Genomic DNA, 18,903 nt, shown 5'->3' with positions numbered 1-18,903 from the left:
GACAACAAGTCGCCCGTTTCCTGGACTCTTGTTCCTCCGCTTTTGGTTTGACTGGCGGCTGGCAAACAGCTCACAGGTGCACTACCGCCACCTATCGGACTGGAGGAGGCAACAGTAGTTTGGCAGACCAAAAAAAAAAAAGAAAAAAAAAAGAAAAGAAACACCTGGAGCTATTCTTCTTCTTCTGTTGGCGTTCAATTTATTGGTGGGTCACAACCAATGAAATTATTAAAGAGAAGATGCTCTACCGCCAGCTATTATTCTGGACTTTGGCATCCTATCCATATTTTTAGTCGCCTCTTGTGATGTAGCCTAATGTATTCAGACACTCCTAACACATGTGAAATAAAGAGCAAAAATAAATGAGCTGTATTGAGTGTGTAGTGTAGAAATGGACGGCATATTTCAATATGTTGTGTCTTAATCATCTGTAAGAAATGTTTTGTTCTAGTGTGCAAGTTATTAAATATTTTCCAACTAAATTTTCTCAACCAAACAACAGCTTTCTGAGTTTGCTCTATATCAAGCCTGTAAAATAGCAAGATGAAGTAATGACAAGGGAAACTGTCCTACATGCTGAAATTTGCATTTTTTTTGTTTGTTTGTTTGTTTGTTTTGCCTCTGCTGACATTGTTTTCATCATTTTTCAATTGTAGTAGTTGTCATGGAAATGTCAGTGGGCTTCCTAACAGTTCCTAACTGTGTACATGAAAGTCTCCAGGAAGTTATCATCAACAGAATGACACTGACCTAGAAATGACATGAGGAAAAGAAAAATCTTCCAGATGATACTCTGGATTTAAAGCCATACATAACACTATATGTTACTATAGCAACCACCCCTGCACAGTCAGATCTGAAACATAGTGGGGTTTTTTTCTACACCGCTCATCACCATCGTACATTTTTAGGGTGGGTACAAAAATTATTTTGGGTTTGTTAGTTTGATTCAGGCCAAATTAACTTTCTGTCTTTATCAGTATCTGCAACAGTGATCTTTTTCTCACAACTGCCTCCAACTTCAGCAACAGCAAAGCATGGAGAGCAGATTCTGCTGTGTTCTGGTGTAATATTTCACTCGCCACCTTTTCAAGTGTTCAAATTGAGAAGACATTATTTCATAAGTTTATTTCCATGTCATCAAAGCAAAATAAAAACATTAAAATGGCACAAATCCACAAAAACAATTTATGTAGGCAAGATGTTTTACACAAGAAGCTGCCACACCTTCAAATACATCCCTCCTGCACAAAATGTGGTGGCTCCATAACACAAACAAGTAGAGAGGCAAATCTAATGGTGAACTGAGAAACATTCAATCCCATCGGGCTTCCCGTACTTTCAGATATTTTATTTGCACAGCAGTATGGGGAACTGCAAGAGTTTCCATGGGTTATTTGGTATGGAAATTATATCATCTTTATATGCCCTAAAGCAAACAATTTCCTGATTTTCACCTCAGGAATAATGCCTGGCCATTATGCATCACTCAGTTTCCATCATAACAACACTTCTTTTCTTTCTTTTTTTTTGTTTAAATTGAGTTGCTCTTTGCAACTGAAAGAGATCATGCAAAACTTGGAACTATTCGTTTGCATAAAGAAACAGACACGTTAAGCCGATGTTGTTTGCTTTATGAATCAGCTTTGGCAAATCCTACTTTCCACTGCAATGAAAGTGCTGAATCAGTAAGTACTGGATGTGTAACAGACACAAAATATCACTGTGACCCTCCTTGGTCAATTTTCCTCTCTCTCTAATGAATTTAAAGTCCGACATTCTTGCAAACACTGTTCAATGTCCAATATTCCCTTTACATAAGAGCCTCTGTTTCGACAGTCAATTTACAACGCAATTCACACACGCCATCTGTCTCTCTCAACCCCTCGTCTCTGCTCGCCTCTCTCCCTTCTCTATCTGCCCTCCAGCGCCTTGTCTCTGGCGATCACAGCCTCATCAAACTTGATCATTAGCGTGGTGCCCTTGTGCCAGTGGACGGTGACTTTGGCAGGGAACCCGCTGTGGGTCAGGATGGCCTCCACGATCCCCCCGGTGAAGGCCGCACAGTTCAGGGTGCTGTTCTCCTTGGGTACAGAAATGTAAGAGTTGACGAGGGGCTCCTTCTCGATGATGTAGTAGGTCTTGTCGTCGTCGTTGGCCTGCTCCAGCTTGTCTGCCTCCTTGCCAAACAGGGCTCTCCACACCGACACCTGCAAGACAAAACGCAAAGGGCTGATGCTGGGATCACTTTGTGTTTACGCTGCTGCAAATTGCATCCAAAGCTCTATGCAAGGATCATGTGGCTCAAATGTATTTGGATAGAACTATATAAACTATCTCATACACTGTAGGGCTATAAATCTGCATGTTTTTATTTTATTTATTTATCTATTTTTAAAATCAAACCTTTATTTAACCCGGTGAAGACCCATTGAGTTTAAAAGTCTCTTTTTCAAGCAGCACACAGATAAAACACAAAGGTTACCAACAGACCGTGCTAACAAAACATGAGAAAAAAAAAAATCTAATTTTAAAACAGATTTACAGTTCGGTCACAAACTTTAAGAAAAAACTTTAACATTGAAATCAATAGAGCCTGCTTCTAATTCCTTTATAAGGGCCTTAAAATCACCCAGAGTAACAAGGTCCTCCAGTTTCATTTTATTTTGAAGCAGTTTCAGTTGAAAGGGGCTCAGAATCTAAAAGCTGTTTTACCAGTGCAGTCTCTGTGTAGACAATGCAGGGCAACCAACATGAGAATAAAGGACACAATTTTACAATTTAAAACAAACCTCAGTGTTTAAAAAAAATGTTTGATTCACTGTCACTGATGGGATGATTGTACAGAACTACCTGGAAAGTGGGGCACAACAATGCCACAACAAAATGCAACAAAGCGCATTTGCAACATGGGACTGTGCAATACACAGATATCATGATACCAGACTAGATATCGTAATCTTGTGATATAGCTTTATTGTCGTCTTCTGGTTTAAACACCTGTAATACAGTCAAAGGATGCAATTTTCTGAACTTATCAGACTATATTCTAGCTGTTGCCTCTTCCTGCTTGGTCATCATGTCCACACAAATAATGACTGTTTATCAAAAATCTCTTGCGTGTAAATGTCTTATGAGAGCACATATAGTCATCCTAACAACACTTGTTATAATATCAATGAATTTGGTAAGGAATATCATACCATGATATTTGAAGGAAGGGTAAAGGACTTTATATAAATTATTTAGTCCAGACTGCACCAATCAGCCATAACATTATGACCACCTGTACAATCTAATACAATCCAATACAACTGTTCTGCCATTAAGTTTACTCTTCTGATGCCTGTAATGCTCAGGTTTTCTTTTTGTCACAGTAATAGAGGTGTTCATTCAGTTCTATGTTTGGCATTGAGCTCATAGTTAGTGCTGCTGTTGTACTGGACTGCATTTTACTGAGAACTGTTTCCACTATTCTGTCCCCATCATTGTATATAAACGGGAAGGACAAAAAATTAGAAACACCTCTCAATATAATGTAGTCCAGTACAAGACCCCTGCAAACTACAACCTCGATAATGAACATGGAATTAAATTAACACATTCTCCAAACAAATACAATGTCAACCAAAACTGAACCTTATAAACTTTACTAAAAGGTAGAATTCATTGCAGAGCTGCTGCACTGAACTGCATTAGACTGTACAAGTGGTCATGATGTTATGGCTCATCGGTGTATACTGTTCTGTGAAAGTAATGGATCAGATCAGTACAACAGTATGGGCCCACACATAACTTGTACTTATATTCAATAATGATATCAGCATTGAAAAAGTGATATTAGTGCATCGCTGCCATTATAAGTGTGAATGGCATTGGAAATTGAATGTCAGTGCATACTTGATCCACAAATGGAAATTTTGCTTGGACTCAATGCTAATTGTGACAGCCAGTGATGACTCCCTCCCCATCCCAGATATGTGACACACACACACACACACACACACACACACACACACACACTAGATGCTCACCTTGATGAACAGCAGTATGTTGAGCACTTTGGTTTCCCGCTTGCCGTTCTTCTCTCTGAGGACCAGCACGTCCAGCAGGCTGGCTCCCACCGCCTGGCCCATGTCCGCCAGGCGGGCCTGCAGCTCGGACACGGAGTACACCCGGCTCTGGCAGTACTGCACCATCTCGGAGAAGAGCAGGGCGAAGGCGCTCACACTCACCTCGGTCTTGGGTCGGGTGAGGGGCCGCTCCAAAATAGCCGACTTGCCTCTGGTGAAGCGAGTCTCCATTTTTGATCTACGTTAAATAAAGAGAGGAAAGACGGCAGTGTGTCATTCAGGCTCAGGACCGAGGAGGCACAGTAATGTTGTGTGTTTCAAGCTAACAAGCTAACACTGCTGGGGCGTGTAGCTGCTGCATGTTGTACATAATAACAATGAGATGATTGTACAAAGATGAATTTGTGTATAAATGCGCCGAATTTTTTGTGCGTTTTAGTCAGTATGTGTAGGCACAAGCTGAAATGTAAAACAGAGTTCATTTTCACCTACCAGTGCTGTTGTTGTCACTTTGATTACTTCCTGTTCCGGGTGTAAACGTCACGTAGTCACATGACATGGCTCTCCCAAGATTTTAGTGATTGTCCTTGATTCACTTTGCCCATATTTTCACCTTGTGGAAAAATGTTAACCATCAGTTGCAGGCTGAAATAAATTACATAATTAATGACATATACGTATAGCATAACATAACATGATATATTCATAGTTAACATGTCTTCTAAAGGACAAGCAAAAATTAATACATTTCCCAAAATATAACCCTTTTTTTTTTTTTTTTTTAAACTGTGACCTCCCAGTTGACCATTGTATGGCCACTAGTTCACTAGATGATTAGGTTCTTCAATGCTGTCTCCAAATTAGCATGCAAGGTCAAGATCTTGTATTTTTTCTGCCTGACTTCTGAAACCAGCACTGTCAGCAACGTAGGTGGCCCTGTGTACAAATATGAAGTGTTTACCTAGGTGACTGGGCCAGCAGGTCAGGCAGAGTGTCTCTAAGTACTATTGCCAAAGGATTTTTTTTTTTTTTTTTTTTTTTTTTGCATCTGACCTCATTTCCTAGCAGTAAGCGCAGAGACATACAGTATGTTTACCTGCTCGTGAACTCAGCAGTCACATGAGCTGCTAAACATTAACTGTAGCTGCTATAGCCTTCACTTCAGTTATTTCTACTTAATGAAATATGAAAAAGGCTGTAGAAGGTGGTATACATGATCAAATATGGATTAAGAGAGATACAAACCAATATACTCCTGCAAAATACTTTTTTTTTTTTTTTTTTTTTTTGTAACCAGTACATAAACTTATCTAACAGGCCTAGACTTTGTTTTCCTCCATGATACACTTTAACTTAGGGCTAATCAATATTTGGAGTCACCAGTGTACAAAGAGTACCCTCCCCTATTGGGACACAATACCGCAATCACACAAATACACCCACACAGCTAATCTTTAAAGTTGTTGTGAGGAGCAAAACTTGCACTATTCAATATAATTTTTGGAAAAGGTTGCATGTTGTGATTTATAGTAAGTTCCTTCGTGCGTTACTTTGCACCGGCATCTGATCACTCAGGTGGGAGAAAGCCACACTGCGGGTGCTTAGTTTAATTTATTTTACAGTGAGGGGGTTTCTTTAAAGGCAAAATTTAGGGGACTCAACATGACTTGGCTTGGACCTTCATTCTTCCTTGTCCTGGCTGTGTCCCACTGCGCCGTCTACAGCAGACCGACAGGTAAATTCAGCTCATTCTAATTTGTAAAATTTATAGTCTGAAGTTATTTTATTCAGCCCCAGGTCAACAGGATTTGCCAACATAGGCTGAAAATGTTTTGGTATCCTGGCAGTATTACTTGTGAATGCTTTCTATATAACCCATCATCTTATTATACAATTATTCTCTTTTATTTGTGGTCTAATTTAAATCTCACCAAGCTTGTAGAATGATTACCCTCTTTTTGTACTAAGGCACATTTTTCAGTATCTGTCATAGCATTTGTCTCACTTTAAGTAACCATGGAATGCATTCATTCATTCAATCATTTGCTTGCTTATTAATTTATTCATTAAAATGCTATTCTCTCTTTATTTTTCTGTATTTGCCTTGCTGTCAGGTCTCCACCTGCGTAACATGGTCAGCTTCATCAGTGCCGTAGAGCAGGTTGAAGGCTCCAACCCCGGCCTGCCCCCGCTGGCGCTGGTCAGGGCCCTGCGGAGGACCGCCGGCCATGACGATGCACTAACCATACATTACCTGGGTGCCTCAAATAACCTGAGTGACGCTGAGGTCCTAGAGACAGCTGTGCTAAATGCCTCGTCCTTTAGCTTTTTTGACAAAGCCATCCACCATATTGTGACAGATCACGGAGAAGAACGAGGGGTTGTCCTAGTGCCAGATGGCACCACGGTAGCCCTGATGCCTCTGCTGCTGGGTATCGAGGTGGGGCTGAAAGCCAAGATGGAGATGACACCAGCTGATGGGTTGTTCCCGCTCACATTACTCAGAAGTCTGGGCCTGTCCTTCCTCAGTCTCCAGGATTTCCCTCCGTCTCATCGCCTTGGGCCAAAAGGCTGCTGGGACAATGTGGACCAGCCAAAGGTCTACAAGCTGTCTTGGCCACCCACTCTTGCCACAGATTCTCTAATCAATGGGGGCATGGATGGAGCTATATTGGGAAATGACATCAGCAATCTCTCTGCATCTGAACAACCGCAACCTCTCAGTCAGATTTTGAAAAGTTACTATAGTTATGTCCTGCATGAGGGACAGGGCCTTGATGCTGTAACTAGGCATGTTAGCCCAAGGCGAAGGGAGATCTCAAGATCCATACTGGAGCCCCTTCATCCTGACAGGCTGGTGATGGAGACACTAGAACTGGTCTGGAAGTTGGAGAAGACAGAATGGATTGCTCAGGACCATGGAGTGGAGAAGGCAGTGAAGGATGGATGGCAGGCGTTTGTCCACAAGTACTGGGGTGAGCTGTGAAATGATCGAAAACCCCATAGCTCACACTTGGGAGAGTTAAAAAAAAGTCCTGTTTACAATAATCACGCAACTCCTTCATGGAGACACTGGCATTAAGTATGGTTCTGATGAGAATCTCTAGAGTCTTGGAAACTTGGGCTTGGATCGATTTCATGACAAGCTTGAACAAGGTTTGAGAAATGGTTCATCCTGTGCTGTGAGCTGGTGTTGGTATGTGCACAAAACTCCATACTCAGGTGAAAATAAATGATCATCATCATCTCTCCTCCTCTCCTCAGACTGCCCTGCAATCATCTCTCGGTGTCAGTGGGGGGCCCAAGCCTACCGTGGCACACCCCTCCCACTGTCCCTGCCACTCCACTTTGTGTACATCCACCACACCTATGAGCCATCTTCGCCCTGTTTGTCCTTTCCACAATGCTCTAGAGACATGAGGGCCATGCAGCGCTTCCACCAGGAAGACCGCGACTGGAATGACATTGGATACAGGTAAGCAGGTCTTGTTGGGTTCAACCAAATATAGCAGAATGCAATTCAGGCGCTGTACCTTGGCTAGCATGCCAGTATGTATAATGCATAATGTAATGTATAATGTTTTCACAAATAATGTAGAAATAATTGTCAGAGGGCCAGTGTTTTACATGCATCCTTAATAACACTAATCATAAGCAAATGTTTTTTAAATGGGCTTGACATCAAAATGGATTAGCTGTAAAGATCTTGGCACTTTATTTATAGATCTCTGCAAAATAAAGGCACACTATAAAAAATGACTGAGGATTAAAATAAGACAGAAACATGGAATAAGCACATAATCCGTCAGAGACTCAATGAAAATCGTGTAGAGTCAACCATCATATTATGTTCTTATTGCACTTTTTTGTCGGTTGATTCTTCGCTTTAGTGGATCCTTGACGATTTCGCATCGTGTGCCTTAAACATCACTCTCCAAATGAATGCAAATGGTGTTTCACAGGACAGTTTCACATGTCAGTTTACACTCTAATCCTTAACTGTGTGCTGCCCTCAGCTTTGTGGTAGGCTCTGATGGCTATGTCTACGAGGGCAGAGGGTGGAACCACCTCGGCACACACACCAGGGGGCACAACTCCAAGGGGTTCGGCGTGTCAATCATTGGTAACTACTCATCCAACTTACCATCCCGCCATGCCATGGGTCTGTTGCGCCACCGTCTGGTCCAGTGCGCGGTGGATGGAGGAAGACTGGCTGCCAACTTCACCTTCCTCGGACACAGACAAGTGGTGAACTACACTCTCTGCCCCGGAGACGCCCTCTATTCAGAAATCAGCAGCTGGGAGCACTTCAGGGTACGATAGGACTTCCTGCTTGTTTTAGGTTCTCATTGATCATTGATAGCCATTCAGTGTTGGATAAACACCAATGGCGGCTGTGATTCCTTTGGGTTTCAGTGTGTGATAGGGCTCCCTGATTGCTTTGATTGTCTCAATTTGGATTCACTGGTCAGGGCTGGATCTGCTCCAGCGTATTAATTCAAATCCACATCTTTCACACTGAAGAATTAACCTGACTCAGTGTCAAACTGTGGCAACTTTGAAAAACTTTACTTGGTGCTCGGCCAGACAGCGTAGAGTTCATCAATGTTTGGGTTTCCTGAAAAGACCTTAGGACTGAGCCTTACCTCCAGTGGGAGTCAAAGGTACAAAGATCACCAGGAAGTCATGGAGGGTAAACCACCTATTTACCACTAAAGTGATCAGTATATGATAGTAAGGTCTTTCAGGGGAAAACATTAAGTAATGTGTTAATGTATTTATGTTGGTGTTTATTTGCCTTATGATCTTCACCATTTTGTATTAACCACCCAATTTCTGCTTGTAGTAGCTGTTAAGATCAGGGATATGTGAATGTAAAAGCTAATGGTCAGAGACTGATCGGCTTCCCAATGGGAGTTAAGAATTACTTTTTTCTAGTGAGGTCAGTGGGACAGAGAGGTTAGCTTAAACATAAAGCGCTTTTGAGAAAGCCAGCCCATTGGAAAGATCTTAATGTGATTCTCCCTTATTGACAGATTTCAAATTCATCTTGTCTCTCCTCTTGATTTGACAGGAAACTGCCTCAGCAAAGACAGAAGAATGAAGGAGACAAACAAACTGGAATAAATGCGACTGTTTCTAATAATTGTCTTGTTGAATTGCACTGAGTCCTGCACTGATATGTGTTCATCAGCAGTTACAGTGCCACTGCTGGGGCACAAGAGACAAATCTTTGTATTTTATAACTTTTTTAAAATTATTATTTTAGGCAAAATTGACCACCTGGAAATATTAAATTCACAAAACAAACAAGCTGTCCTCATTAAATTGCTAAACATTTCCTGCCACCAATAAATTAATAAAATAAATCAAGATTAAGGGCAAAAATCAACAGTTGGGGAGAAATGGTTAAAGTGAATATGCCAGTCTAAACCAGTGGGTCTTGAGGTGGGATTTAAATTATGCCATAATGTCCAGCTGAAGGAAGATCTGAGGGAGGGATTTTTGGGTGCATTTTGAGTAAACGCCCTGGCACCCATGGAGGTGAGATGGTGGAGGATTACAGACAGGCTGTGGGGGCGGAAGTTTCCAGGAGGTAATATAAGCAAGGTTAGTCAGGGCTTTTAATGTGAGAAGAACATGCTTACATAGTCAAATGTCAATATCTGTGTTTGCCTACTCTGGGCTCTATTTTACTATACAGTGATTTATACAGGTGGTGATTTCTTCTTGCTGTAAGAATTTAGGACATTCCAGACAGAGTGAAGGTGAAAGTTCAGATTTTTGTGTAAAATCAGTGCAGTTTGGGAGGGAAAACTGAACTGCTACAGAATTGAGGTGTGTAGTGTTATACTGGAGGACAATTGAGAGTGCAAGAAGATACCATGAGCACAATTTAAAAGCATACAGCACCATGCGAAAATCAATACCAGCAAAGACATGCCTGACAAACATGTTTATAAATTCACGTAAAGCAAGCAGGCATGACGAAGAAAAGTGCACGTAGGATGGTAGTGACTGGCAGAGCACTTCAGTGCAAACACGGTCAAATGTGCAAAAGCAAGAAGAACGAGAGCAGGTCTGCCAATTGCATTAGTCAAAGTAGGCTATGTAAATATGAAAGCCAACAGTACCACTTGAAAATCAATAAGAAAACTACACAGGAGCGAGGACATGGGCATCAAACACATTCCAGTTGTAATGTTGACAAATTAAAACTGATGTTTTTATATTTGGGTAAATTATGTCAGAGATATTTAGCATATATTAAGTCAAATATTATATCAACATTCTGTCTCGCAAGGTTTGTGTATTTATAAAACCACATGAATCTCTAGTGGAGAGCAAAGATCTGTGCAGTTGGTTTGCATTTAGAGCAAATGTAATTAGTAATTCCAGACTGAAAGTAAGGAGTGATTATCACACACATCGTTAATAGATCTCTAGGCTGGGCAAGGCAAGGTAAGTTGATTTATATAGCACCATTTAGACACAAGACAATTCAAAATGCTTTACAGAGGCATAGAAAAACATAAGCAGCAATTCTAATCTATGTGAAAGTTGCAGTAAACAACCTTTTTTTTTTTTTGGCCTGATTTAAATGAGCTGACAGTTTTAGAGGACTTCAGGTATTCGGGAAGCTTGTTCCACAGGTGAGGAGCACAGAAAGTAAACGCTGCTTCATCTTGCTCGGTTTTGATCCTGGGAACACTGAGCAAACGAGTTCCGGATGACCTGAGGGGTCTGGATGTTTCGTAATGTAAGTCAGTCATAAAGTACGTCAGAGATGTGTTTAGGCCTGAGAGCATTTAGTGCTTTATAGGCCAGTAATAAGTTCAAGTTCAAGTTCAGGTTTATGTAGAGCTCATTATCACTCTTTAGAGTCTCACAGGGCTTTACACGCCCACAAGTTTACAATAAACACCTTCTGACTTAATCCTCATAGCGATCAAGAAAAAAGCTCCACCAAATGGGAAAAAAACATGAGAAGGACCATAGAGAGAGGAGACTCCTTTCATGGCCAGACAGGTGTGCAACAGGTGCCGACCCAGTGAGCAAATTACAAATACAGTCTTAATGCAAAAGAAAACACACCAGCAGACAATGAGACAACAGAAGCAGCAGGAGGTCGCAACCGAGCCACACAGAGCAGCAAGGACGTCCCATGTCCTAAATGTTGGTTTACAATCTTTTCCAGCTTTCAAAAAAAAAAAAAAAAAAAAAAAAAAAAATCAAATTCTGGCAGAGATGAAAACTCTATGCTGTAATAATGTGCAAATTTAAAACTATAGAATACTGCAATAAAATATCAGTATCAGCCATCAAAAACCTGCACCGGGACAGCTTTATTTAAAAATATATTAGGTGAAGCTCACCATAAAACATTAAGTTCTAAGAGGAAACACAACAGAACTTAAGATTACTGTACAAATTGGATTTATTGCTGTGTGCATTTAACATACCTATCTATTTTATTCATTACAGAAATATAGATCAGACAGTAATAGCGCTCTGTAAGTCGACACCAACTCAACCTCTAATGGCAAGTGGTTTTATGTCAAGAACTGCTGTAACAACATCATAACATATACAGCAGCGCCATCTACAGGTGACAGAGCCCGACATCCACTAAGGAAGTGCCTCTGATAGCCAGACATGAGATCGGCAGGCTCTGTGTAGCTGAAACACTGGAACACTTGCTACATTTAAAAGACCAGCCCCAAATGAGCTATGCTGTGAAAATTATGCAGTCCATTTATTTATGAAAGAGAAAATCCACTCACTGTCTTTCAAAAACATGGGGACAAAGGGGATGAGTAAATTAGCAACATACCAATAAATTAATACATAAAATTAAAAAGAAAAATACCACCAATACCAGTGTCCTTGTCATTTCTATAAAACAACATCTTTCCAGGTTGATGTCAATCCACATGGAGGTAGCCACAGTCCAGTGGGTGTTTGGGACAGGAAAGGACGCCTTAGCTCAGCTACAGACATCTTGACTTATTTCACTGCACGATCCAGATGGAAATTTGGACTTGAGTACAGATTCCTTTTATTTTTTATTTTGTTGCATCCTAAGGCACAGGGTGTCAGGACTGTTTTGATACCACGTTTGTGTGTGCAGGAGGTATAGCAGCCTGTGGAAATGTCCACTCCTGTGACGAAGCGGACACCGTCACCACAGGTCGAGACTATTCCAGTGATGTTGCTGCTAGAGCTGAGATGTACAAAACCAAAAGTGGAAAACTGAAGCTGCCCACAACCTCTGTATCTCCCAAAAGTCATGAAGGAAATGTTTTAATGTCAATACCTTAAAAACCAAGCTCAGTTAAATACAACAAAAATAAAAAAGACACAAAAAAGATTTCCTGATTTATTAGGCTCTGTGCAGACTTTCACTCTGTTCATTTGCTTAAAAGGCATTATTTTCACCATATTTCTCTGTATTTAACTGCACTGATGTGGATCCGCAGAGCAGAAGCTGCGGGAGTCTAAAACTCAAACTGAAAGAGATGACACAAGTTAGCATTTACGCACTGTCTGGTTTATGTTATTCTCTCTTTCTCTGAGTCTGAGAGGGAAAATGAAAGTTCACTTGCAGTTTAACTTCACAGCTCTGGCGCCACATGATCACAGCTCTGCCTACATATGTACGGACAAGTTATGTGAGAGTGAGACAAGCAGTTTCTGGAAAACATACACAAGTACTTGTAAACAAAGATATAGGACTCTAGTCTGCTGTTACTGAGTATTTCGTTTAGGAACCCCATCAGATTTTGGCCATGCCAAAATCAGGCCCAAGGTAGACACATTGTTTAAGGGTGAAATTACCCCAGATAGGGTCTCCTTGCCAAAACATGCCATAATTTAATATTATTTGACTCCTGGGTGTTTTTGGCTGGCTGCTTTTGGTCCAAGGGTTAGGATTTTTGTAAATGCTGTCCGCAAAGTCTTAAATATAAATATACACAAGCACATGCCTTGGTGAGGATTGCTCTGGGATGAAGAGTTTATTTCAGCTGATTTCCATGGTAAGAAAGTAACAAGCAGTTTTATCTCCTGAATGTGTTTCCACTCTCTGATCCTGAACAAAGCCAGAGGCTGACTTTGGCTCGTTGTGGCAGAGTCAGCGGTGAGCACAGTGTTGCTCCTGGTGCTGCCTCAGGTCCACTTTGCGCTGGAAGCCGTAGAGGCAGCGAGGGCAGCTGTAGGGCCGGTCCTCCTTGTGTTTACGACTGTGGGTGATGAGGTTGGAGCTCTGGCTGAAGGCCTTGCCGCAGACTTGGCACACATGAGGCTTCTCACCTGACCCAGAAACACAGACAAGAGGAAGCTCAGACTCTACATTTACCTTTCTTTCATGTGACAAATTCAGCAGGCACATTCGTCTAATCCAGAGAAGTCATTTTACCCAAACGTGAGGGCAACGTAGACACCAAAACCCTCTCTGTGTGTCTGACATAAAGCTCAGTCCAGTGAACATATTAATGCTTTAACATAAAGTATGCTAAGAAATTTTGGTAAGTAGAATAACCAGAAGAATGTAAATAAAACTTTTTAATGCTCCACATTTGGTGCTGTTTTTTATTCTATGGCCTGTAAACTCATACCCTCTGATAGATAGATAGATTACTTTATTAACCATACCCTCATCATACTCATACCTTCTGAAAACAATATTTCAGTGAAATCCATTACAAAGTAACCACACAAAAACGTTAGCTGTTTGCCTAACTTCACTCACTTCCTGTGTAAGCATACAGCAACATGCCACACTCCAAGTCCCCTAAGCAAGTCTGACTTGTTCATAAGTCTCTATTCCAGTAACTACAGCTACATATACAGCATGTAAGGATTCAGATACGAAACTCGAATTCTTGTAATACTCAACCGGATTATCACCTAGAAAAGCGGTGCAGCTGTCTTTTGAGGTTTGAAAATATCAGAATAGAGGATCTGACTTATCAGACTGGTAAGACCTATCATCTGCCTCGATCTATGATGAACGATGAGTTACATGATGGTGCTTTCAGGTGAAACCTTGAAACTGGAGGTCAAGTGATTCATGCTGAACTCCAGTCGGCAGATTCTGTGCTCCTCCATGGGTTGAGAAAAATCTACAACTCTTGGTCTTACGCAATCTTCAAAACGCACTGGGTGAACTCAAAGATGCATGGTGGTCAAACCGAAAACAAGCCTGTCCTTTGACATTTTAGAGATACGAGGTTTTCATCCAACCTTTATCAAACCAGAAAATATGAATAAGTGTCAGACATCAGGTTGAGTCATTAGCTCAGATTCCGAAAATGCTCAACAACGCCTTCCACCAAAAAGCATTTGGAGGCTCACCGGTGTGTATGAAGGTGTGTTTCTTCATGTCAGACTTCTGGTGGAACCTCTTGCCACAGTACTCGCAGGAGTAAGGCCTGATGTCGGAGTGTATGAGCAGATGAGTAGAGAGGGTGGAGGAGCGCTTGAACACTTTGCCACACACCTTGCAGCCAAATGTCCTCTCCTGAAACACAGACGCCGTGTTTTGTCATTGTGAGGGTTTCACATCTGTCTGGATCATTTATCAATACACCTGTATCCGTGTTGCCTTCTGTGAGGTAGCTTGTCTGAGACTTTGGGACATTTACTTTTTAGGAAAATACATTCAGCACAGTTGGGCAGTATACTTCCTCATATTTTACGTCATTAACCCTCCTGTCATGGTCAAATTTACAAACATCTTTTATGTTTTATGTTTAAGCAGTTTAAACCTCCACAAAATTATTATAACTAAAATTGTTACCAAAGTTTATGTGTCAAGTACTTTATGTTTCTTTGTTGATTTCCTAAATAGCCCTTTAATTAAAACTTAACTCCCCCCATCCCCACTTATGCATCCAGTATTCCTATTACGTGACTATGGAAAAATATGCAAATCACCATAAAATCTCACTGATTGACCTAAATTTGGAAAGAAACATTAATTTATGGAGTTTTAATGGCTTTATATTATTTCTAAGTACAGATTTTTGTTATTTATAACCGATGCATTACAAAGTGTATAGAGGACATTGAAAACATATCATCATGTGAATTTCATGTTTACTCGGTAGTACCCATTACATTAGGAAAACTCATTAAATATGAAGCAAAAAAAAAAAAAAAAAATGATGTTAATCCTTGGCTGGGGTCAAATTGACCCCAAACATAATTGGAGAGTTAAAAGGAATGTCTTCACCCCTCAGATTTTATGTGCATCATTTATCATTTGATGTTATTATCAAAAATATTTTATTTCATGGTTTCAGATAAAAATGTGGGATGCTGACCTTGCCCTTGCATGTTGGCTGTTCAGCGTCCGTCCTCCTGGTCTTGGTGCCTCCATGACTCTTACGAATGTGACACTTTAGACTTGACAGAGACGGAAACATCTGCAAAGATGATGGAGATCACATTGGTGTCTTAAATAACCTTTCTTTTATATTAAGAGGTCTTTCAAAATCTCTTATTTGTAGAGCACATTTAAAAACAACAGGAGCTGACCCAAATTGCTTTACAATTGTGGCAGAAGGATTTACAGTAAAAATGTGCATGATTAAAAGAGTAATACATTAAAGCCAAGACTAAAATAGAAAACATATTAAAGAGAAAAAAGGTAAAATCAAAATCAAATATTAAAATAAGAAATTACGAAATGAAGAGGAAATTAATAAAACCAGAAAAACTGAACAAAAGCATCAACAGGTTAACACTCAGTGAGAGGATGTAAGAGATAAATTAAGAATGGACGTGACACTGGGCAATCAAACTGAACTAAAAACAAAAGTGGGTCTTTCAGTTTGGTTTAAAAGTGTCAGTGGTGGGACAGGACTTAATCTGGGACGGGATGCTATTCCAGAGCCTGAGAGCAGTGACAGAAAAAGCCCGGTCACCTTTGGTTTGAGATGAAATTGAAGGATTGAGAGGAGTTGTAGTGAGGATGACCTCAGTGACCTTGGGGGCTCAATGTGGAACTGACAGATCAGTGATGTATTGTGGAGCTAATCCATGTTGGGCCTTAAAAACCAATAAAACAATTTTAAAATCAATTCGGTATATGCAAATGAGCCAGGACTGGAGTGATGTATTGTCCTTTCTTTGTGCCAGATCAAAGAGTAGCAGCTTTATGAAGTACAGCTGCATCTGTATCCCAACACTATCTTTAGTGAGTGATAAAGTGGTTTGCCAGTCTATTTAAATTTAGACATAGTGTCGTTCTCATGAAATGATACCATACTTTGCCACAGATGGGACACTCTTCCCCAGGAGCACCGATCTTAGCGCTGCCACTGCCTTTGGCCTCTCTCAGGACCCGTGGGTGCTCAATCAACTCTCCCATCCCCGCTGACAGTGAGCTTGCAGTGGGCCTGAACCACGGCGCTGACGAAACAGGGGGAGATCCGGCTTTCTCAGTCGGGCAAGATGCATTTAAATTGGTAGGGCTGCAAAGGTCAGCAGCTCTGCAGCCTAAAAAGGAAAAAAATATCGTAGAAAAGGAAAGAAAGTAAGCTGACCAGCTGAACCATCTGAAACATGGGCAACTTATATGCCTTAAAATGTTTTAGTATGTGTTACAATGTTTTTTTTTTTTTTTAAAGTATTTGTAGTTATAGTTATTTAGTGCCAGGAGGGATTAGAGAGAGAAGGTGGATCACAGGCAACAAAAGGTTTTTTCCTGGCCTCTATGCTTACTTTTGGGGGAAACTGGGGGGACACGTGTACATGATTTAGGCCCCTAAGCCCCTCATGCCTCACAACATGTCTGCAAAATAATTTAAATTATTGTACACAGCTTACTCAACTAACCAAACAACCAAGCAAAAGAAATGTTCCCATCACCTACCATGAGATCTGGGACTGCACGGCGGAAGGAGACTGTTTGCATGAGAGTGAAGGGCAGGAGGGGGACATTGCTGTGACGATGGTGCATTAGTCGCCACGGGGTTATAAATATCCTGTCTGTTTGTGGAGGAATACTCCAGGGGTGTATCCCAGGACCCCTGCTCTTTCAGGACCCCTTCTTTTTCCAGTTGTCTGAATGTTACTGGGGTGGTTCCTGGGCATGGGCTGCTTGCTGTGGGGCGAAGGTGGTGCAGCCCTCCTCGCTTTACCAAGAACGAACGAGGCATTATTCAGAAGAGGTGGAGAGTCGGTGCACTCAGTCAAACCACAGCCACCTAAGGGAAAAGTTTAACGTCTGTCAGAGTTCATGATGCCGTTTAAATGTTTAGTTACATTAGTTCATAGCTGAGAATCTGCCATGTGAGACAAAATCACTGGATGAACGTCTTCTACAAACCAGACTTGTCCTTCCTTTTTCGTTTCTCAGTTAAAACTCGAAACAAACTGGTACAAGTTGTGCTGTTATATTCATCTTACACAAAGTAGCGGAAATAGAAAACAACTGTTGTTTATCCCTTTCTCTGTCACATTAATAGTTTTTATTTAACTCTACTGTGTCTACCGTGTTGTTTTTTTAAACTGTGCAATTGCATATAATTATGGAATTGAGGGAGAACTTCCAGAACGGTTACACAAATTCTAAGTGTCACCCAAAAGAGGGCAGCAAAACCGCAAATTTAACAGTATTGGATTGTACTTAAAATTGCAGAAATCTAGGATAACACCACAAACTCACTGCTAAAGTTAATTAATGAAAGAGATCTTCTCCAGAAGTTACTGAAATTAAATGTAGAGCTATGTAAAATAAATAAGAATTACAGTTTTGGGGAGTTGATAAAGAGTAGGCAACAGCAGTGATTTGATGCAAAGATGTTTAGAGGAGAATAAAGCAAGTGTGAAAAAAGCACCATTCATTTTGTTTTAGTTTCCACAAAATTCTCCTGTTTATGGCTGAACTCTTATATTCATGATAAGAGATCATAGAGTTTCACTTGAACTATGTTTTATGGAGATATTTAGTTAATAATAAACAAATGCAATTTAAGAGAGGCAAACTGCAACTTTTAAATTTGAATGTTGCAGCTTTGGAAAAATTACATAATTGATTACTTTAAGAATACAATTCATACAATTTAGGTAACTGAACTTCATTAAATGAGCTCAGAGGTTTCTGAAATTCAAGAGATTAATTGAAAGATAATTCAAAACATGTTTTAGACTAATTACTCCTACTTAATTTTACAAATTTTTATTACCTAAAATTTATATTGGTAAAAAATATGTGTTGTTTAATTCTACTGAGAAAAGATAAAAATAACAAAACTGAGTTTTTGGTGATACAGCCAGATGAGGATATATTCAAGAAACGAATACGCATGAACTCACCAGATTTCACATTCCTCAACAAGTAAATCCAAACATACGAAAACTCCAAATTAAGAATTTAACCAAGCACATGAGGGTTTTATTTCAGATGGACATCCTCTCACTGAAAAGATGTGATGGAGAAAGTTCTGTGCATGAAAAAGTGGTTTAGCTCCTACATCGATCACATGTACAGCAGCCCTCTCGGAGGTGAGCTTTGAACTGCTCGTGTACAAAGTCGTCCGGGGTGATGAGAATCAGAAAGAGGAAGTATTTTAGCTCTGACACCTCTCAGCACATATCGACCACACTGCTTCCTCACAAAGCCAAATACTGCTGAACACCAGCCCGCAGTGTCGCAGCACAAAACCTTCCCAGAATGTCAAAGAAACACATCTAATCTCATTTGTAATTGTAAACTCGGAAGTTTTGGTTCGAATTGTGAATATACTTGTAGTTGTGCACAAACAAATCACAGCAACAACGTACTCTAGTGAAAAAAAGCTCAGAGAGCTCAAGTGAGAGG

General features: G+C 40.5%; 3 protein-coding genes across 3 annotated transcripts; 1 reads left to right on the top strand and 2 right to left on the bottom strand.

Annotated features, from left to right (window-relative positions):
- Window positions 1-1,096: 1,096 nt before the first annotated feature.
- trappc5 (trafficking protein particle complex subunit 5) lies at window positions 1,097-4,641 on the bottom strand. Its single transcript, XM_030050731.1, has 3 exons — window positions 4,566-4,641; window positions 4,035-4,311; window positions 1,097-2,210 (listed from the first exon to the last, which is right to left on the bottom strand). Exons 2-3 carry the CDS (start codon window positions 4,302-4,304, stop codon window positions 1,914-1,916), a joined length of 567 nt encoding a protein of 188 aa, XP_029906591.1. The 5' UTR covers window positions 4,305-4,311; window positions 4,566-4,641; the 3' UTR covers window positions 1,097-1,913.
- Window positions 4,642-5,724: 1,083 nt separating this feature from the next.
- Window positions 5,725-8,396, top strand: LOC115358725 (N-acetylmuramoyl-L-alanine amidase-like). The gene is made up of 4 exons (XM_030050719.1): window positions 5,725-5,808; window positions 6,188-7,048; window positions 7,338-7,548; window positions 8,090-8,396. Exons 1-4 carry the CDS (start codon window positions 5,736-5,738, stop codon window positions 8,394-8,396), a joined length of 1,452 nt encoding a protein of 483 aa, XP_029906579.1. The 5' UTR covers window positions 5,725-5,735.
- A 4,029-nt stretch (window positions 8,397-12,425) lies between these two features.
- On the bottom strand, window positions 12,426-18,564 carry LOC115358741 (zinc finger protein Gfi-1b-like). Its single transcript, XM_030050744.1, has 6 exons — window positions 18,399-18,564; window positions 16,954-17,287; window positions 16,348-16,577; window positions 15,401-15,502; window positions 14,430-14,595; window positions 12,426-13,385 (listed from the first exon to the last, which is right to left on the bottom strand). Exons 2-6 carry the CDS (start codon window positions 17,237-17,239, stop codon window positions 13,207-13,209), a joined length of 963 nt encoding a protein of 320 aa, XP_029906604.1. The 5' UTR covers window positions 17,240-17,287; window positions 18,399-18,564; the 3' UTR covers window positions 12,426-13,206.
- Between the last annotated feature and the right edge of the window lie 339 nt (window positions 18,565-18,903).

This window comes from Myripristis murdjan, chromosome 1 (assembly GCF_902150065.1).
Source record: "Myripristis murdjan chromosome 1, fMyrMur1.1, whole genome shotgun sequence".
Lineage (NCBI taxonomy): Eukaryota > Metazoa > Chordata > Actinopteri > Holocentriformes > Holocentridae > Myripristis > Myripristis murdjan.
The sequence above is the reverse complement of the archived record's forward strand: the minus strand, read 5'-3'. Positions and strand labels throughout refer to the sequence as shown.

Excerpts from the sequence above, each read along its gene's own strand:
- LOC115358741 (XM_030050744.1), bottom strand. The coding sequence starts at position 17,239 with ATGCCTCGTTCGTTCTTGGTAAAGCGAGGAGGGCTGCACCACCTTCGC. Across the intron at positions 15,503-16,347 it reads AGTGTCCCATCTGTGGCAAA|ATGTTTCCGTCTCTGTCAAG; the intron begins GTATGGTATCAT and ends TCATCTTTGCAG. Across the intron at positions 14,596-15,400 it reads AGCCAACATGCAAGGGCAAG|GAGAGGACATTTGGCTGCAA; the intron begins GTCAGCATCCCA and ends TCTGTGTTTCAG.
- trappc5 (XM_030050731.1), bottom strand. The coding sequence starts at position 4,304 with ATGGAGACTCGCTTCACCAGAGGCAAGTCGGCTATTTTGGAGCGGCCC. Across the intron at positions 2,211-4,034 it reads ACATACTGCTGTTCATCAAG|GTGTCGGTGTGGAGAGCCCT; the intron begins GTGAGCATCTAG and ends TTTGTCTTGCAG.
- LOC115358725 (XM_030050719.1), top strand. The coding sequence starts at position 5,736 with ATGACTTGGCTTGGACCTTCATTCTTCCTTGTCCTGGCTGTGTCCCAC. Across the intron at positions 5,809-6,187 it reads CGTCTACAGCAGACCGACAG|GTCTCCACCTGCGTAACATG; the intron begins GTAAATTCAGCT and ends CCTTGCTGTCAG. Across the intron at positions 7,549-8,089 it reads TGGAATGACATTGGATACAG|CTTTGTGGTAGGCTCTGATG; the intron begins GTAAGCAGGTCT and ends TGCTGCCCTCAG.